This window comes from Eulemur rufifrons, chromosome 24 (assembly GCF_041146395.1).
Source record: "Eulemur rufifrons isolate Redbay chromosome 24, OSU_ERuf_1, whole genome shotgun sequence".
Classification (NCBI taxonomy): Eukaryota; Metazoa; Chordata; class Mammalia; order Primates; family Lemuridae; genus Eulemur; species Eulemur rufifrons.
The window spans coordinates 12,507,265-12,527,235 of record NC_091006.1 but is presented as its reverse complement, the minus strand read 5'-3'; the positions used below and the strand labels follow the sequence as shown (position 1 = coordinate 12,527,235).

The following is a 19,971-nucleotide window of genomic DNA, read 5'->3' as shown; positions in this document are numbered from 1 at the left end:
ATGCTCTCTTGAAGGCAATTCCACTGGGCATTCGCCTTTCTCTTACTCCACCTTCATGTCCAATCCATCAGCAAATCCCATCCACTCCTACAAAATGTGTCCATAATTCAACCATTTTTACCAACTCCATTGCTACCAACTTGGTCTAAGCCGCCACCGCTGCTTATCTGGATCATTACAATTGTCTCCATACTGGTGTCGCCACTACTCCCTTAGAGTCTTCTTCACACAGAAGCCAGGATAGTCACTTTAAAACCTTAGGCAGATCATGTTACTACTATACTCAAAACTCTGGACTGGCTTCCATCTCTCTCAGAATAAAATCCCAAACTCCTTGCCCTGCCCTAAAAGGCCCTACATGATCTACCTCCCCCCACATCACTGACTACACTTCCTACAACTCTTCCTCATGCATGCCACTGCAGCCATCCTGGCCTCCCTCTTCCTTAAAAAAACGAGCATACTGCCCCAGGGTCTTTGCACTTGCTCTTCTCTCTTCCCGGGACACACTTCCTCATTTAACAGTAAGCTGGTTTCCATAAGTCATTGAGGCTTCCCATTAGACAGGTTAGGCTGGCTCTGTTGGCTTGACACAATGAAAGTTTATTTCTTGTTCATGTACATGTCCCGTGCAAGCTGGCAAGGGATGGTTTTCCACAGAGTAACTCAAAGACCCACGCTGAGAGACATTCACTGTCTTGTAGCACCAACCACAACCCAGGGATCACTGAGGCAGGGAAAGAGCGAAAGCACTCAATGGTTGGTCCCATGCAAGCAATAAAATCTTTGGCCCAGGAATGACTCCTGGCCCTTCCACATACAGCTCATTCATGAGGATTACTCACATGGTTCCACTCAACTGCATGAAGGCAGGGGAAGTGGAATTCCCTCATGCTCAGAAAGAGAGAAGAATTGGCATATTCGTTTCCTATTGCTGCCATAACAAATTACCATAAACTCAGCAGCTATAACAACATAAATTTCTCATCTTACAGTTCTACACATCAAAAGCCCCACATGGGTTTCACTGGGCTAAAATCAAATGTAAACAAGGCTGCATTCCATCTGGAGCCTCTAGGAGAGAATCTGTTTCCTTTCCATTCCCAGGTTCTAGAAGCTACCCACATTCCTTGGCTCATGGCCCCTCCCTCCATCTTCAAAGCCAGCAATGAAAGGTTGAGTCCCTTTCACACTTAAAGTTTCTCTGCCTCTTCTGCCCTCTCATCTCTTTCTGACCACAGCTGGGACAAGTTTTCTGCTTTTGAGGATTCACGTAATTAGACGGAGGCCACCTAGACAATCCAGAATAGTATCTGTCCATCTCAAGGTCCTTAACCTTAATCACATCTGCAAAGTACCCCCTGCCATGTAAGGTGACATATTCACCAGATCTGGGGATGAGTCTGGACATCTTTGGGCACCATTATTTTGCCTTCCACCACTGGATATGGGTCACTACTAGAATTTTCCATCATGGGGCTCTGCTCAAATTTCACAACATCAGAGAGAACTTCCCTGACTACCCTAGCTAAATAGCACCCCCCTCCAATCCTTCTCAAATCTTTTATCCTACTTTATTTTTATTCTTATTGCCACCTGATATATTAAATATGTGTCTATTTGTTTACTATTTTTTGTTCCACTAGAACATGAACACCATGGTAGTAGGGATTTTGTTTAACTCATGACGTATCCCCTGCATCTAAAAAGGAGACAGACTCATAATAGATGCTCCATAAATATTTATTGAAAGAATAAAGCGATGAACGGTCTAACTTGCAGCCCAACTTAAGGAAGTGGTATCTCATGTCATCTGTATTATTGGGATTCACAATATTGCCTAAATAACAGTAGTTTAAACAAGATAAAAGTTTATTTCTCTCTTGTATAAAAGAAGTTTGGAGGCCAGATGCATTGGCTCATGCCTGCAATCCCAGCACTTTGGGAAGCTGAAGTGGGAGGATCGCTTAAGGCCAGGAGTTCAAGGTTACCATGAGTTATGATTGTGCAACTACACTTCAGCCTGAGCAACAGAGTGAGACTCTGTCTCTAAAATAATAATAACTTTTTGTCCACAAAACTACAAATAATAGTAATAAGAAGGAGGAGGAGGAGAAGAAAGAAGGAAAGAAAGGAAGAAAGAAAAAGAAAGAAAGAAAGAAAAGAAAAGAAAGAAAGGAAGTAAGTCTGGAGATCGTTCAGGCACCAGGAACCTTACAACTTTCTTCTCCACCATCCTTAGAACAGTCCTTGTCCTCATGGTCCAAAATGGCAGCTACTGCTCCAGCTATTGCATCTGTATTCATGCAGCAGGATGGAGGAAGGCAAAGAGGAAAGGTCAGCAGGCCCACACAGCTGACTTATAAGAATGTTTTCCAAGAGCTAACACACCATCCGTCTATTCTCAACTCATTGGCCAGAATTTACTCACATGTTCACACCCAGCTGTAGGAAAGGGTGGGACTGCAGCCTTTAATACTGGGCTGTCTTGGACCCAGCTAACTAGGGTATTTTGATATCAAGGAAAGAGAAGAGAAAGGATATTTGGGGAAATTAGTAGACCCTGCATTACAGCAGGCCCTCAACCAATCAGAGCCCAGAGGATCCTCTGACATCATGAGGTGCTAGGCAGAGCAGCCTTTTGACATTTCTTGGAAAAGAGGCTGAGAGTGGAAGGAAGTGATGTCTGGCCATAAAATTCCATCCCACCTCTTGCTGCCCTAGTCTCAGATTTGTGTCTGCTTGTTGGTTGCTGTAACCCCAGCCCCTAGGACATAATAGGTGCTCAATAAATATTGGTTGACTAACTAGCAGGTCCTATCGTTACCCCTGTTATACAAATGAAGAAATTGAGGCGAGGCGTTCAGGGAGACTTCCCCTTGAGGTGGGGGTGAACATTCAAACTAGGGGTGTTTGGATTAAACATCTTTTCAATTAAGACACTGAGCTCAGAGACACAAGAAGACTTAGCAACAGTCACACGCTAAGTAGCTGTCATTGAAACTGAGTTTTCTAGAGCAGCACTGTCCAATACAGTAGCCACAAGCCACTTTGGGCTATTTAAATTTAAATTCATTACAATTAAAAATTCAGCTCCTTGGTTGCATTAGCCACATTTCAAGTGGCTGGTGGCTAGGATATTGGACTGCACAGATATAGAATATTTCCACCCTCACAGAAAGTTCTGTCGGATGGTGCTGCTTCAGAGAGCTCCTTCACCAGCACTGCCCCGCACGGTGGCGCGTATCTATAATCCCAGCTACTTGGGAGGCTGAGGCAGGAGAATCGCTTGAGCCCAGGAGTTCGAGACCAACCTGGTCAACATAGCAAGACCCTCATCTCTACAAAACAAAAAAACAATCCCAGCACTGTTATTCCCTGTACCTCAGTTTTCCCACCTGTAAAATGGGGGGTGATGATATTATAATAATAGACAATAATCCACAGTGTGTGTTTTGAGGATTAAGTGAGTTAATCTATGCAATGGGTTTAGAACAGTGCCTAACACAGACTAAGGGCCAGTAGAGTTTGTTATTATTCAAACACCCAGAGGCCACACCTCCCCCCGGAGAAGAGAACCCAGAAGGTGGAGGATTTTGCTGGGCTCTGGGAGGCAGTGGGAGTTGAGGGCAGGGAAGGAGGGGTGAGGAGGGTGAGAGGGGCTGTGGGAACCACCCAAGCCTGGAAAGTCCTGGCCCCGCCGCCTCCCACTCCAGGGCTGGGGAGGTAGGAGATGAAAGTGTGGTGCAGAGTGAGTCCCATATGTTCCTTATGACCCAAACTTTGTTCCCAGCGCCCGAGACGAATAGGCGTGAAATCCACATCTGGGACCCACCTCCGGCCTGGCCGGTCCCTCCCCCTCTGGGCACTGGGCCCAGTCTGTCTGTGCACTATAATGGAGGCAGCACAGGTGGCCTCCAGAGCTCAGAAGAGGCCCCTGCCCACCTCTTGTCATTGTCAAAAGGCTTCCTAGAGGAAAGGACTCCTGAAGTGTACAGGAGTTTGAGCAGGAATTTGCCCAGCAGAGAAGGGGGAGAGGGAGCCCCAGTTAGTGGGAATAGTTTGGGAAAAGGCTCAGAGACTGAAGGGCCTGGTGTGGGGATTAGGGTTGGCCAGGGTTTGTGGGGTCTCTAAGGCCAGGCTGAGGACCTGGGATTTTTTTCCCAGGGGCACTGGGGGACCATGGCAGGTCTGTGAGCAGGGGAGGTGTAGGGTCAGCATTGTGCAAGAGGCAAACAGTGTTAAAACAGGCCGACATGGGCAATCATCGCCATCGAGTTGGCTCAGTTCACTGGGTGAGCCCAGAGAAGGCCCTGAACCCAGCCTAGAAATCAGGAATCTTCTCTCATAGGTGGGTTTTGAAGGACAGAGGAAGAATTTGGTCACGACAAGAAAGGCTGAGGAGTGGGGACTTTGTCCAGAGGTCTTGGGGAGCCATGGGAGAGGCAAGGTCAACTCTGGGTAGAAAAAGAACCCTTTGGGATCTGTGGTGGATAGACTGCAGAGGGAGGGAGACAAGAGGGGAGATGCTGGGAAGGAGGCTGTGCGGAGGACCCGGGTGGGAGAAGATGAGTTCTGAGCTCAGATTAGGATTATGGGGACAAAAAGAGAGTCAGGAAGTTAAATGTCACCTATACCAGGAAGCCTTCATCTTAAACCTCATGCAAAAAAATTCTTTTCTCACCCATCTCTGAATGCCACAGTCCCTATATTTTTACTTCACTCACTCACGTTTTCATTCATTTAACATATTCTCTTGAGGTCTCCCAGAAAAGTGCCGGCACTGAAGCCTGAGTCAGATCTGGGATTTGCCCTGTCTGAGGTGGGGAAGGGGGTGGGACAGAGATCTGGGTACAATCATGTTTGGTGTGATATGTAACAATGGAGGCAGCACAGGGCACTATGGGAGCTTAAAAGAGGCACCTGACCAAGGCTGAGAGTTCAGGGAAGACTTCCTGGAGGAGGTGAGGTCCTCCAGGGGCATTGCAGAAAATCCAAGTGTCTCCCAGACACATAGGAGCAGGCAGACTCTCTAGGGAGAGACATCAGGGGTATGGTTTCATTCAGTCATGCCCATTTTCTCTGTTGAGGAACCCCGTATGCCAGGCCCCATGTGCAGTGAGGGTGGGGACCAGAGATGGGTCAGACTTGGGCACTCAAGGGAGGACACACAAGGACACAGTCCCTTTCTAATGAGCTCTATGCTATAAAGGAGGTAGCACAGGGCATTGTGAATGTCCACCGCAGGCACTGACCCAGCCTGGGTGGTGAGGGAGGGCTTCTTGGAGGAGGAGAGCCCTACATGTTAGGCAGAGCCTGCTCTTCCTGCAGTGTCAGTCGGCCTGTCTCTCCCTCTGCATATCTGTAGTTCCTTCATTGTCTCTGCCTCCGACCAGTTCCATGTCTTTCTCATTATTTCTCCCCACCCCTGGGTTAGCTGCCATAAAGAGCTACCACAAATGTGGTCGCTTATAACAACTGAAATTTATTGTCTCACAGTCCTAGAGGCCAGAAGTTCAAATTCAAGGTGTCGGTAGAGCCATACTCCCTCCTGAGACTCTAGGGAAGCCTCTGTTTTATGCCTCTTCCAGCTTCTGTGGCTCCCGGCATTCCTTGGCTTGTGGCCGCATCACTCCAGTCTCTGCCTGTCTTCACACGGCCTTCTCCTGTCTCCAATCTCCCTACGGCTTCCTTTTATAAGGACACTTGTCATTGGACTTAGAGTCCACCCAGATATTGCAGGATGATCTTATGTCAAGATCCTTAACTACAGCGGTGAAGATCCTTTTGCCAGATAAGGTCTCATTCACGGGTCTAGTGGACATTATCTTTTTGGGGGGAGACTCACCATTAAACCCACTATGTTTTGGGTGAGTCACTTTCCTCGCTGAGACTCAGTCTTCTATTTGTAGAATGTGGCTGATACTAACCCCCACCTCATGGGGCAGCTTTGAGGGTTGAAATTAAGCCTACATAGTGTGAGGCCAGCCCCCATACCAGGAAACTCTCTGTCCAGGGCGGCTGCCATTTTACTGATTTATGTTTTTATCAGAGCTGGGTTTTTCTGCTTGTCTTTTCCTGCCAGTTTCCCCACTTCTCAGCACATATGTCTCTATCTTGTTTTCTCTGTTTCTCTCTGTTGTGCATTTACACACACACCCCCCACATCCTTCCACCATTCCTCAACTGTATACTCTGGGCAAGTCACTTATGCCCTCTGAGACTTGGTTTCCTCATCTGTAAAATGGGATAATAACAACGTCTACATCACAGGGCAGCTGGGAAGATGACGTGAACAAGTACATAGAAAGTACTCAGAACCTTGCCTGGTATGTAGGAAGTGCTTTATTACTGTAGCTATTATTATTACTGCTGTTGTTGTCAGTATTTTGTCTCTTTCCCTGTCTCCATAGCTCCTTCTGTCTCTCCAAGTGTCTCCCTCCACATATTTCTGTGTTTCTGAAGCAGTGTCTCAGTGACCTCTAAGCTTCCCGGGTCTTTAAGGGTCTGTCTCTCTCTCTTCCTCTCCCCATCTGGTTTTAAAATAAGTCTCCAAATTCTCTCTTACTCCTCCTTTCATGAAAGGGAGCCTGATGTCTCTCCTTTTGAGTGCAGGCTAGACTTGGTGACTCTGAATAAAAGATATATGACTTCTGGAGATTGAGTCTTAAAAGGCTTCAGATGACTGCAGCCCTGCCCCGACAGCTTAAATGCACTCTCATGAGAGATCAGAGCCACCCAATGAAGCCACTCCCAAATTCCTAACCCTCAGACACTGGGAGACAATAAACGTTGATTTTTCGTTTTAAGCCACTGGGTTTTAGACTAATCCGTTGTGCAGCATCAGATAATTAATACATACCTTTCTTTCTTGTGTGCTTTCTCTGTGGCTCTCTCCATTTTTGACTCTCCCTGGACGTCTCTGCATTTTCCCTTCCCTAGTCTTTAAATGTCCGTTCAAACTCGCTATCCCCAATGCCTCTGTCTTTCCGATTCCTTTCCAGTCTCTCCCACCATGCTGGTGGGTTTGCTTCTGGGCCTCTCTCCCTCTGTCTGGATCTCTTTATCTCTGTCCATCTGTTCCTCTCTGTTGAAGTCTCTTTCTCTGCATGAATGTCTCTATTTATAGATGTGTATGTGTGTGCCTGTCCCCAGGTCTCTCTGTCTCTAGCTCTGTGTGAGCTTCTGTCCCTCCCTATCTCTCTATTTCTCTCTGCCTGTATTGCTGTATGTGTGTCTCTTTCTATATCTGTCTGTCTCTCTTTAATATTTGGTGTTTCTGTCTTTGGATCTCTTTTTCCCCCTGCCTCCTTCGGATTGGTAGGTCTCTCTCTGCTCTCTCTCTCTGAGTCTCTTTGCTTCTAAGTATGTGTCTCTATGTCTGTCTGTGTGTCTCTGTATCTCTGTCTTTACCTGTATCATTCATTCATTCTCTCCCCCGCGCCCCGCCCCCTCCTGCCTGGCATCTTGCTCTCGCATCTCTAACCTGCCATCTCCCTCCGCCATGTCTCTCAGCATCTATCTCAGTCTTCCCTTCCCTTCCCAGCCTCCGCAGATGTGGGTCCTCACCTCCAGCTCTCTCGCCTCCATCCTCCCGGGCCCCCTCCCTGCTTCTCTCTCTCTCCCTCGCCAGGTCTCTGCCTCCCCCTCCCGGCCAGCGGCCCGCACTGCACCCCAGTCTCCCAGGGGATCCCCCAGCCCAGTTAAGGCAGCCCCTGGCGGAACACCGAGGGGAGCCCTGGGCGGGGGCTGCGGGCGCTGCGGCGGCTCCAGCCCGGGTCCCCGCGAGCCAGGGGAACCCGGATCCTCCGAGGCCTGCGGCCCTGAGCATGGAGCCTGCCGAAGACTCTCCCAGCTCCACCTTAAGCGCCCTCCCCCCTTTCTGCGGAGGATGGGAACAGCCAGCTCCGGGCCCCAGGTGTCCCGGCCACCCCCGCCCGCGCGGCCCCAGCGCGGCTGGAAGCTGGGGACCGGCCCCCCACCGGCCCCCCAATCCTGCCCCTAGCGCACCCCCCCCCACCAGGCCGAGGAGTGTGCACTGCTGTGAGATCACCCGTCCCCCCCACAACACAACAAAATTAAATAACACCAGGAGAGAGAAGAGAAGGAGGGGGAGGAGGGAGGAAGAGACGAGAGAGAAGAGAGAGACAGAGAAACTGAGAGAAGAGGCAGGAAAGGAGGAGGTGGAGAGAGAGCGCGAAGCTGGAGACCGACAGGGAGGGAGGGCGGGAGGAGGTGAAGAAGGAGAGAGGGGAGAACGAAGAGGCAGGAGCAGGGAAGGGCGAGAGGGAGGAGGAGGAGGAGGTGAGAGATGCAGGATGGAGACCTGGAGTTAGGTGGCTTGGGAGAGCTGAATGAAAAGAGAACGAAGAGGGGAGTGTGGGTTAGAAACCAAGAGGTAGCCCGGGGGGAAGCAGAAGGCAGAGAGAGGAGTAGGAAGATCAGGAGGTAGAGGGAGACTGGAAGGTTCCGGGAAAGGAGGAGAGGAAAAAGGAAAGGCAGAGAGAGAAGGAAGAGGAGAGAGGAGTGGGTTTGGAGGGAGGGGGTCTTAGTCCCCCGCTGCCTCGGCATTTGGGGAACTGGGACTCCCTGCGGGGAGGAGAGGAAGGCTGGAAGTCCTGGAGGGACAGGGTCCCAGGAAGAGGGGACAGAGGAGCTAAGAGAGGGGGACAGGGCTTTAGGAAGGGGTCCCTCGGAGGCCTCCTGGGGATGGGGGCTGCAGCTCGTCTGAGCGCCCCTCGAGCGCTGGTACTCTGGGCCGCACTGGGGGCGGCAGGTAAGACCTGAGGTTCCGGACAGGAGCCCCTGAGGGAGGGGGTGAGGGCGGGGGTGCCAAGGAGAAGGATTCAGGCTGCTGTCTTCCCAGCTCACATCGGACCAGCACCTGACCCGGAGGACTGGTGGAGCTACAAGGATAATCTCCAGGGAAACTTCGTGCCAGGTGCAGCCTAGGCGGGGACCCAGGAGTCCGACCCCCAGGCGCCTCCTTTAGACTCAGGAGTCTGGGTCCCTAGCCCCTTCTTCCCCCCAGGACCAGACGTCCCAACCCCCTCCTCCCTCCCTCAGGAGTCGGGCCAGCCTCTGAACCCCAGGGGCTCACCAAGGGACATTATACATGCGCATTTCAAGTAGTGAGTGGGAGTGAGTGGAAGAAAAGAAAGTGTGGGGGTGGAGATTATGTGTGTGTGTGTGCAGGGAGAGGCAGGCCCTGGCTCTTGCTGGAAACCAGAGCCTTGGTGGCCAGGTCCCCCACCTCCTCCCGCTCTCCCTTGCAACTCCTCTCCTCAATACGTTCATTATCCCACTGTGGGACAAGGGAGACTGAAGGAACTACAACTCCCATGGGGCTCTGGGGCTGGCAGGCAGTAGATGGGTAGGCTGGCAGCCCTGAAGCCTGCTGGGAGTTGTAGTTCTTTCCACAATGCCTTAATTTAAGAGAGGTTGGGTCAAAGAGAGGCTTTGGCGATGTAGGAAGTCTTAGGAAACTATTCCAAGATTCTTCTAGGACTCAGGATTCTGGATCCCAGCACCCTTCTCCCTCAGACCCAGTAATCCAGGTCCCCAGCCCCTCCTCCCTGGCGGGATCCAGGAGTCCAGACCACAGCCCACTCAGCAGATCCCAGCATTGGGATCCAGCCCCTATTTCTGACTTGCCCCTACCCCCAGGGCCTCCCTTCTGGGGCCTGGTGAACGCAGCCTGGAGTCTGTGTGCCGTGGGGAAGCGGCAGAGCCCTGTGGATGTGGAGCTGAAGAGGGTCCTTTATGACCCCTTTCTGCCCCCATTAAGGCTCAGCACTGGAGGAGAGAAGGTAAGGGGCCTGGTGGGAGGTGTTACTGACTCCACTGGGGCCGGGTATGAGTGGGGTGGGGGATAGGGTGCTGGGTGGGGGGTCAGCCTTGGGGAAGGAGGGGATACCTACTGGGTGGAGAGAAGGCTCCTTACATTCTAAAATGGATCACCTGTTCTTCCGTTCCGAGACATGGCTCCCTAGTATTCCCATCTCCATAGAAGCAATGAAAACCAGAACATTTCCCATGCCAGGAAGTTTTAAAAGCCTGATAAGCCCTCTCATCCTCCTAACAACCCCCACAGAATAATACTATTATTACCTTTATTTTATGGATGCAGAAACCGAGGCACAGAGAAGTTAAGTTTCTTGCCTGGGGCCACATAGCTAGAGTGCCAGTGTTGCATTTAAACCAGGCAGTGTGGTCCCAGCAGCATGCATGCTGGGACTCACTTTGCAATATTATTTCTTAGAAGAGCTGGCACCACCCTTCAGCCAAAAGCCTCAGAGCCATTCCCCATCCTATTCCCTCCCTCACTGACATTTTCAATCCATGTCCTTTCTAGCCTTACTGCTAAATATTTTTCAAATCCTTTCACTTCTCGCCCTCTCCACTGTCCCCACTCTCATCCATGCCACCATCATCTCCCATTTGGACGGGTGGCATAGCTTCCTGGCTAGGCTGCCTCTCTGCTTCCTGCAATCCATTCTCCACCCTGCAGCTACAGAGATGTTTAAAAGGCACACCTCCTGCTCCAAGAACTTCTATTAGGTTAAGTAATAATAGCAAACACATTGCACTTACTATGTGTTTGGCACTCTGTCAAATGTGGTATATGTATATTCAGTTTATTTAAATAAAAATGCAAAACAAGGCCCTGCACCATTGCGCCATCTGGCCCCTGTTACCACTCTCTCTTTTGTTCACTGGATTCTGGTCCCACTGGTGTCTTTGGTGTCACTAAAACAGGCCACTTTGGGGCCTTTGCACTTGCTGTTCCCTCTTCCTAGAATACCCTTCTCCCTGTTCTTTTGCAACTAACCCCTGCTTATCCTTCAGGTCTCCATTCAAATGTCACCTCCTTCAAGAAGCTTTTCCTGACCCTCCTCCCCCCCCTCCCCCATCTAAGCTGGGTCCCTTTTTGCACTTTCTCAGAGCTCCCAGTTCATTTGGGCATGAATGCAGGATGTAATTAATTAGGCAGTTTCTTATGTGATTCACTATTTATTGTCTGTGTCTCCCACATTAGAACATAAGCTTAATGAGGTCCAGAATTTTTGTTTATTGCTTTATTTTTGCCATCCGTGGCACATAGTGGCAGCTCAGTCCATATTTCTTAATTAAATGAATTCACCAATATTGGGCACCTATTATGCACCAGCACAGAGCCTGGAAAGTGGTTGGTGCTCAAACTATGCTGAATGATTAAATGACTGTTGGACTCAGACAATGCAGGAGCGGGAAATGGAAGGGAAAGAAAGATCTTCACTCTGTGTGCTCCCTGACAGCTCACGACTCTCCCACAGCTCCGGGGAACCCTCTACAACACCGGCCGCCACGTCTCCTTCCTGCCTGCGCCCCGGCCCGTGGTCAATGTATCTGGGGGTCCCCTCCTTTATAGCCACCGACTCAGTGAACTGCGGCTGCTGTTTGGAGCTCGAGATGGAGCTGGCTCTGAACACCAGATCAACCACCAGGGCTTCTCTGCTGAGGTGGTGGCTACTGACCTGTTACCTGAGACCCTCCACCCCGAGTCACCCCAATTCCTCCTACCTCGCTCTCTTAATGCCTCACCCCATCCTCCTCTGCAGAAGTGGCCTCTTACCCTAAGCGCTATATCCTCAACCTGCCTCAGGCCCACAAAGCTAGAGGCATTCTCTCCTCCCCTTCTGCTGGAGGACCCCCACTCTCTGTGCTTCCCCCCAGGTGCAGCTCATTCACTTCAACCAGGAACTCTATGGGAATCTCAGCGCCGCCTCCCGGGGCCCCAATGGCCTGGCCATTCTCAGCCTCTTTGTCAATGTGAGCAGAGGCAAGATCCTGAGGAGGGAGGAGCCCAGGGCCTGGGATCTGGGGGGTTGAGGGAAGAGGTGGGTGGGGGGCGGGGAGGCCCAACTCCTGGGTCCTGGGGGAAGGGGGATTGAAGGCCTGGACTTCTAGGCTCTTTCGAGGACACCTTGCACCCCACACAGGTGGCCGGTAGCTCAAACCCATTCCTCAGTCGCCTCCTTAACCGTGACACCATCACCCGCATCTCCTACAAGAGTAAGTCCCTGGCGTGCTGGGGGTGGAGGGGAGACACATGAGGGGTGTTGAAGAGGGGCACCCCTCTTTACTCTGGCCTGATAATCCCACAGATGATGCCTACTTTCTTCAAGACCTGAGCCTGGAGCTCCTATTCCCCGAATCCTTCGGCTTCATCACCTATCAGGGTTCTCTCAGCACCCCTCCCTGCTCGGAGACTGTCACCTGGATCCTCATTGACCGGGCCCTCAATATCACCTCCCTCCAGGTGACCCTCTGTCCACACCCCGCTCGCCCCCAGGCCTGGGTATTTCATTCACTGGCCTGCGCATCCTCTTGCCTCGCCTACCCTTCTGTCCTCATAAACTGGGGACTCAAGGAGGCAAGAGGGTCAGACTACCCTCGGGGTGGGGTATGGCTGAGAACAGGCTCCGCCCACATGCTCTCAAGGGCGGGGTTTCCTGCGTGACATCACTAGGACCATTCATTATTCACTCCCAGTTTCCCACCCTCCTTCCCCGGCAGATGCACTCCCTGAGACTCCTGAGCCAGAATCCTCCGTCCCAGATCTTCCAGAGCCTCAGCGGTAACGGCCGGCCCCTGCAGCCCTTGGCCCACAGGGCACTGAGGGGCAACAGGGACCCCCGGCACCCCGAGAGGCGCTGCCGAGGCCCCAACTACCGCCTGCATGGTATGGCCCAGTCTCCACCCCCTCCACGTCTTGGTCTAACCCGCTTATGTGTCTCCCCGTGGTGTCTCAATATAACACAGACCCACCCCGCTTTGCGGCTTCTGTATGGTCTAGCCTTCTCAGCTCCCCGCTTTCTCCCTTCTCCCTGCGTCTCCACATGGTACAGTCCACATCCCGCCGAGGACCGTTGCGGGGTCCATGATTTGTTCTTCCTCTTCACGGCTTTGTAACTTGGTACATAACCCGAACATACTGGCTGCCTAGTGGTACAATTACCTACTGGTCCGTCCTTCCTATTACTGTGACTCCCCAAATGGTACAGTCTGGATCCCCTCCCTGTTTCTCTGTGGTACGACCCCGTGCTGTTCCACGGTGCGACAGCAGCCCTCCAGCTTACTGAGAATCAACAAAATACGATTCCTTTCCCTCCCTTTCTGCCTCCCTGTGGTTCAGCCCAGCAATCCACTATGGTACAGTCCAGGCCTCACCCGATGAGTACCTTCAAGTAGTTCAGCCTAGTGTTGAATCCGGACATCCCTATTCCACCCTCGGTTCCCTCCTCATGGTTCAGCCCAGCGCTGGTCCCGGGTCTGACCATTTCCGCGACTTCTCAACCCGGTGCCATTCCGATTTCCCCTTCACAGCTCCGCCCAGCCTACGCCCTTGCACGGTCCAGCCTGTCCTAATTCCCGCTACCCGTGTCCTCTGTCTTACAGTGGATGGTGCCCCCCATGGTCGCTGAGACTCCCCATTGAGGATTGCGCCCGCCCGTCCCAAGCCTCCCGGCAAGAGGAGGAGAGTAACCCCCAAAGCAAAGCTATTAAAGGGACACAATACTTCCTGTTTCTCAGTGGTCTGATTCCAGGCGCGGTGGGGAAACATTTGGGTATTAAAAAACATCATTCTTCTTCCAGAAACCAATCCCCCTCCCCCCTTCTAAGCTTCCACTACTCCGAGTTTTTGACTTCCTGCTTCCCAAAACAATCATTTGGACAGCGGCCCCTTTAAGCGGCGCTTCTCCTCCTCACCCCACCCCCCGCAATCAGGCAGCACGCGCAGAGCCATGTGCTTCCCCCTCCCGCCTGCCTCATTGGCCCGAACTGGGTCACGGTCCCGCCCCCAGCACTGTCTCCCATTGGGCAAATGTAGGTCAGTGTCCCGCCTCCCTCCAAAAGGCAAGGCAACTTCACGCGCTGAGCCCCTCACGCGCCCTCCCGGGCCTTGACGGATCCAGGGTCCCTATTGGCTGAGCGTCTCCAGGGGTCGAGACACGATTGGCCCGTGCTTGCGGCCGGAAGGAGGCACGCGGCAGGGGTGCATGCCCCAGGAGGCGGGCGGGGGCCGGGAGGAGGGGCGCGAGCTGTGGCGTCGGGTGTTTTGGTTTGGATTTTTTTTTTTCCGCGAAAGAAGTTTGCTTTGGCCACGCCTCAAGGCAGCCACCTCCTCCTGCCCCCTCCTCCTCCCCTCCGCGCACACCTCTTGGTGCAGATTGCAAAGCGCCTTCGTTTGCGAGAGCTGCAGATTTTGCAACAGCCAGGCTCGCCCACCTTATAGAGGGAGCGCCTTGTGTCCCCGTGCACCCTGCAAAGAGCCGGCCTCTTGATTTGGTCATCCCCTCGCCCAGACTGCATGACCTCCTGGGACCCTTGTGAGTTGCACGTTTCTGCACCGAGGACTGCAAATCCCCGTCGCTCTTAGGATTTGCAGCGTTTTGGATACTGGAGGCTTGCAAGCTACGCTCGCCCGCCCCTGGGCACACACTCGCCCAAACCACTGGAGTGTGCCGGTGACTGGCAGGCCAACCCTTCGCCTCTCCATGAGCCCGTGAGTCTGGGGGCAGGTGCCCGGCGATGGCGCGGCCTGTGAGCGACAGGACCCCGGCCCCCCTGCTGCTGGGCGGCCCTGCCGGGGCCCCCCCTGGCGGGGGAGCGCTGCTTGGGCTGCGAAGCCTTCTGCAGGGGACCAGCAAGCCCAAAGAGCCAGCCAGCTGTGAGTTCTAGCCCTCACTTCACCCAATTCAGACACCCCACTCTCTTAGGGACTCAAGTGCTGGGGGGGTCCACAGACACCTTCTATGTACCTTCCCAACCTTTAGCTACTCAATTACTCAGGTGTTTAGGCCCTTAGATCCCTGAGCGCCCAGGACCCAGAAGTGCCGGCTCTGAAGCCCATCCATCCCGAGGACCCAGGAATCCAGGTCCCTAGCGTCCTCCTCCCTGGAGGCACAGCAGTCTAGGCCCCAGTCTCTTCCCTTTGGTCTGAGAATGTGGACCCCTGGGGTCCAGGGAGAAGGGAGGGGGTGTGTCGGATACTCATACGGTGGTGACACGGGCTAGGGAGGGACCTCATGGGGTCACATGGAGTCTAGGGATGAGGAATGTGCCCCAGGAAGAGCCCCTTCCTGCCCCGTACAGCTTGTGGGGGAGGGGAGAAGGGGGTACAGTGCTCAGGGGTGGGGGTGTGGTAATTACAGGAGTTACAGAGCTGTCATTTTTTTCTCTCACTTATCCAACTCTCCACCTACCCTGTCTCCTCTTTCTGAACTTCCGTTCCTCTTTCTTTGGGTCTTTCTGTGTCCCCATCTCTCTGTGAATCTCTGTCTACCTCTCTCTGTCTCTGGCGCCCCCGTTTCCGTTCTCTCCCTCTGGGTCTCTCTCCCACTCTGTGTCTCCGTCCCTTCCTCTCCCGTCTCTCCCCTCCGACCTCCATCCCCTCTTTCCCTGGATCTCCGCGGTATGGGTCTCTGTGCCCCCTTCTCCCGTGACTCTGATACGGGTCTCTTCTCCATCTCTATCTCCTCCACCCATCCCATCCCATCCCCCATCCCTCCTGGTCTTTCCTGGGCCACAGGTCTCCTGAAGGAAAAGGAGCGCAAGGCGGCCCTGCCGGCAGCCACAGTCCCGGGGCCGAGCCTGGAGACGGCGGGCCCGGCGGATGCCCCAGTTGGGGCGGTGGTGGGCGGCGGGTCCCCACGGGGGCGCCCGGGGGCTGTGCCAGGCCCGGGTCTGTTGGCGCCGCTGCTGTGGGAGCGTACGCTGCCATTCGGCGACGTGGAGTACGTGGACCTGGACGCCTTCCTGCTGGAGCACGGGCTCCCGCCCAGCCCGCCGCCTCCCGGTGGCCTGTCGCCGGAGCCCTCGCCGGCGCGTACGCCCGCACCCTCCCCGGGGCCTGGCTCCTGCGGCTCAGCTTCCCCCCGCTCCTCGCCTGGACACGCCCCCGCCCGGGCTGCCCTCGGGGCCACCGGTGGCCACCGCGCAGGTGCGGCGAAAGGGGCGGGGTAGGGCCCTGACTAGGCGGGGTTTGGGCCTGGGGGTGGGGCGACGCTAGGGGCTGGGACGGTGGGACTGGGGCTGGTGGCCCGAATTCTGAATCCTTCTGATGAGAGATGTCGTGGGAGGGGGCTGGAGTCTTTGGCCTCTAATGGATCAGGGACTTGGTCTCCTGTATCCACAGAGGAGAGACTTGGAGCTCCAAATTCTAGGAAGCCTGCTCAGTGAAGATAAATTGTGGATTTTTCTGTGGGACATGGGGACAAAGGGTCCGAATACTGGTGGAGCCCGGACTGGAAGCCAGGAACACTGGAGTTATTTACTGAGCAGTGGACTAGGGTCTAGAATCTGGGGCCAGAATCGATGGAACTGAGACAAGACCGGAACTCCTAGGCCTTCTATGGGGCGAAGGCAAGGGCTGGGCACAGACTTCTGTTTACCCAGGACATAAGAGACTGGCAGCCCAGATTCCTGGGTTCCCCAGTGTGGGGTTCTGCAGTCCCAGGTCCCAAAGTCCTCCAGAGGGGAGAAGGTCAGGGATCTTGATCCTGGGTCCTCCAGGTGGGGCGAGGGCCGAGCTTCTTACATTCCTGGGAGAGGAGGGGCCTGGGATCTTTGAATCCTGGGTACCAGTGGCGAGGGGCTTGGGAGCCTTAAGGAGAAGGTCAAGAGAAACGACGCACCCCAGAGAGCAGGGGGTCGGGATCCTTCGGAGGTTGACAGGTCGGAGCTTAGAGGACGGAGGAAGCCAGAGGGAAAGTGTTCCCCTTCGGGCACATTGGGGTCTCTAGGGACGGACTATAGGTCGGGGATTCTTGAGCATACCTGCTCCTGTTCCGACTTTGGGGCAGAACCAGGGCCCTCCCCTTCCCAGCCGCACATTCCCGCGCCACGTGAGTTCTCCCCTCCCTCCTCCGTGCTTCGCGCACGCGCCGTCACGCGCGAGGGGGCGGGGCTGGGGGAACGTGAGGGCGCCCGTGGCAGGGGGGGCGGGTAGGAAAGCAGGCGTTGGCACGTGACTCGGCCCTGAACCTGTGTCCTCAGCTGGCCCCGGCTAGCTCGCGCTTAAAGGCACAGGAGCCTCCTTTCGAACCAACCTTCTGGAACCTCAGAGCGAGCGGCTTCCGCTTCTCTTCCCTAACCCTTCGGATCCAGTAGCTCTTAGAATCTAACTTAAGATCCTTCAGTGCGGTACATTCCTGTCTTTGAACAGCCCAGGGTCTAAGCTTTGGTCGTGGATTCAGTGAGTAGGATTCAGGGTAGACTATGGGAAGAAACTCACACTGTGAATCTGAAGTCCTGAGGTTTTAGAAGCAATAGTCCTGACTTATGTATTACTTAGGGAAAGTCGGTTATGACCAGGCCTGTTTGTAAAAGTAGAGCTGGCTGCACCACGTCTAAGCATCTTTATGGCTTAGGGAACCTTCATATTTTATATTGGGGAGGTTAATCCCTCGCAGGCTTTATGCTAGGCCCCCCAAGGGCGATCAGGGCGATCGATGAGGTGAATATGATACCTGGGCAGGAGGTAGCTTCTGGGAACCCCTCCCCCAAATCAGTACACACTCAGCTGACATATTCTGTTTCCCCAAGGCCTAACCTCTCGGGACACACCCAGCCCTGTGGACCCAGACACCGTGGAGGTGCTGATGACCTTTGAACCCGACCCAGCAGATCTTGCCCTGTCAAGCATTCCCGGCCATGAGACCTTTGACCCTCGGAGACATCGCTTCTCAGAGGAGGAACTTAAGCCCCAGCCAATCATGAAGAAGGCGAGGAAAATCCAGGTGCCAGAGGAGCAGAAGGTGAGCGCCACCAGATGTGGGACACAGGCTTGGCCAGGGACAGGTCCTACAGCCAGGGATGGGCCTTTTCTCACAGGCCTGGGCTTCTCATTGGGATTAACTCTCAGCCTCTCCTGGCCTACAGCCAAGGATTAGTCCTCCTTGGCAGTGGGGCGCAAGGGGGCAGGGGTTTTGGCCTGAGATTTATGAAGCCAGTGTCACTGTGGGATGCAGACTCAGCCAGCCTGTCTAGGTCTGGTTGTACAGGCTTGGAGCTTCTCCTATCACCTGGACCCAGAAGCCCCAGTGGGCAGGCCTTAGGCTCCATATTGGCCTGTGGACTGTCTCTCCTTACCAGCCAGACAGGCTGGGGCTGGGCCTTTGATCTCTGATTTGGGGCATCCTTCGAGTGTTTGCGTCTGCCTAGGATACAGACTTTGCCAGCCTCACCAGGCCTTGTTTCCTGGGCCTGGACTTCTCACTGGTGTTAGGCCTCAGGTTCCCCATTAGCAGCCAAGGCAACATCCTGATTTGATGTGGTTTGGGCAGTCACTGCATCTTTGTAGCCTCCCTTTGTTGCCATTTTTGGAGTCTCTCCCTGCAAGAGGTACCTGGGCTTCTTTTATAAGACTTTGCCATGCCCTTGTATAAGACAACTACTTGAAGCAGCTAGGACTGGCCTGTAAGCCAAATCTAGATCAGTGGTTTCTCCTGCTATAGGGCCCTGTTGCTAGGGACTGGATTTGCCCCAGCAAGAAGGAACTAGGCTTTAATTAAATGGAGAAGGGGGAAGCATCTTGGTGAGCTAGGTGGCCCTTGTTATTAAGGAATAACCAAATTCCAGGATTGGAGGAACCTAGGTATAATCCTCTGGGGAAGTCTCGGGAGAGTTCCCTTTCCTGAGGGACAACTCTTCTATCATGCAGGTACTGTTGGGGAAGAGGCAGCTCCTGGCCTCATTTCAAGGCCAGCAGGTCAGAGATTGGCCACAGTCATTGGGACCACTTAGACTTCACTTTTGTTTGCTGAGGAAGTATGAGTTTGCTTTGGCAACCAGGTCAAAAGGGGCCCAGCTCTGGATTTTATGGGACATCAAACCCTCTCGCTAGGGGGCCTAAGCCTTCCTTAGCAACCAGGATCTGGAAAGGTAATGATATATAGGGTAGTGTTTTTCACTCAGAGAAGCTCTCAGACCCCAAAGGCCCTGTTGCTAGGGAACAAGCATCCTTAGCAACTAGGAGGTAATGGCAGGCCCTTTGTCAAGTGGGGAGGGCTGGGATCTGCTTTGCACAGTGGAGACTTGGAGCCCAGTCGCTGGGGGGGGGGGGTGTCTATCTCATGCCTTACCTGTTGCTAGGGGCCTGCTCTCCTTAGCAACCAGGGCCTACTAGGGCAGACAACTTTGGGTACGCATCCCAGCAGAGACCCAGTATCCTTTAGGCCCCAGTGCTGGGCAAGAAGCAGCCCTAAGGGTCTGTTAGAAGCTGCTCCTCCCTTCCTTTCTCGCGGAGGCATGGGCCCCTTTGGACCTCAGTGCCCTCCCACCCCTCCACCCCTAGGACGAGAAGTATTGGAGCCGACGGTACAAAAACAACGAGGCGGCCAAGCGGTCCCGCGATGCCCGGCGGCTGAAGGAGAACCAGATATCTGTGCGGGCGGCCTTCCTGGAGAAGGAGAACGCCCTGCTGCGGCAGGAGGTGGTGGCTGTGCGCCAGGAGTTGTCCCACTACCGCGCTGTGCTGTCCCGCTACCAGGCTCAGCACGGGGCCCTGTGAAGCCGCCCCTCACCCCTACCTGGTGGAGGTCTCCTCCACCTCTCTCAGACTTGCGCCCTGACACCCTGTTCCCTCCCTGCCCTGTGCCCCACGGGCCAGCCAGCTGGGTGCCCCAGGGACGTGATGCAGATAAATACATTTATATTTTTAAGAAAAAGCAAGCCTCCCCCCTCCCTCGAGGGGGCGGGGAGGGTAGTCTGTGTGTGCCCCCGGCACGTCGGGGACCCCACCCTTCCACGCCTCCGTTAACACGATCCTGAATAAATCTTGAGAACCCCAGAGCCAGCTGTTGTGGAGGAGGAGGCAGCTCCCTGGCCCGGGTTCAAGGCCAGCAGGTCATACTGGCTACAGCCCGTGGGCAGATCCGGGCTGCTGTCCGTAAAAGGCAGGCGCTGCCGTCATATGTAGGAAGGGCA

The 19,971-nt window shown here is 54.1% G+C and overlaps 2 protein-coding genes across 2 annotated transcripts; both read left to right on the top strand.

The window, feature by feature from the left end:
- Positions 1-8,132: 8,132 nt before the first annotated feature.
- Positions 8,133-13,641, top strand: CA11 (carbonic anhydrase 11). Its single transcript, XM_069457814.1, has 9 exons — positions 8,133-8,776; positions 8,867-8,941; positions 9,667-9,809; positions 11,316-11,501; positions 11,716-11,811; positions 11,982-12,054; positions 12,147-12,301; positions 12,559-12,724; positions 13,441-13,641. The coding sequence occupies exons 1-9, from the start codon at positions 8,710-8,712 to the stop codon at positions 13,464-13,466; spliced, it is 987 nt and encodes a 328-aa protein (XP_069313915.1). The 5' UTR covers positions 8,133-8,709; the 3' UTR covers positions 13,467-13,641.
- Positions 13,642-14,151: 510 nt separating this feature from the next.
- On the top strand, positions 14,152-19,828 carry DBP (D-box binding PAR bZIP transcription factor). Its single transcript, XM_069458379.1, has 4 exons — positions 14,152-14,713; positions 15,575-15,985; positions 17,590-17,801; positions 19,340-19,828. The coding sequence occupies exons 1-4, from the start codon at positions 14,575-14,577 to the stop codon at positions 19,553-19,555; spliced, it is 978 nt and encodes a 325-aa protein (XP_069314480.1). The 5' UTR covers positions 14,152-14,574; the 3' UTR covers positions 19,556-19,828.
- Positions 19,829-19,971: the final 143 nt, after the last annotated feature.

Excerpts from the sequence above, each read along its gene's own strand:
- CA11 (XM_069457814.1), top strand. The coding sequence starts at position 8,710 with ATGGGGGCTGCAGCTCGTCTGAGCGCCCCTCGAGCGCTGGTACTCTGG. Across the intron at positions 8,942-9,666 it reads CCAGGGAAACTTCGTGCCAG|GGCCTCCCTTCTGGGGCCTG; the intron begins GTGCAGCCTAGG and ends CCCTACCCCCAG. Across the intron at positions 11,812-11,981 it reads TTCTCAGCCTCTTTGTCAAT|GTGGCCGGTAGCTCAAACCC; the intron begins GTGAGCAGAGGC and ends CACCCCACACAG.
- DBP (XM_069458379.1), top strand. The coding sequence starts at position 14,575 with ATGGCGCGGCCTGTGAGCGACAGGACCCCGGCCCCCCTGCTGCTGGGC. Across the intron at positions 15,986-17,589 it reads CACCGGTGGCCACCGCGCAG|GCCTAACCTCTCGGGACACA; the intron begins GTGCGGCGAAAG and ends TGTTTCCCCAAG. Across the intron at positions 17,802-19,339 it reads AGGTGCCAGAGGAGCAGAAG|GACGAGAAGTATTGGAGCCG; the intron begins GTGAGCGCCACC and ends CTCCACCCCTAG.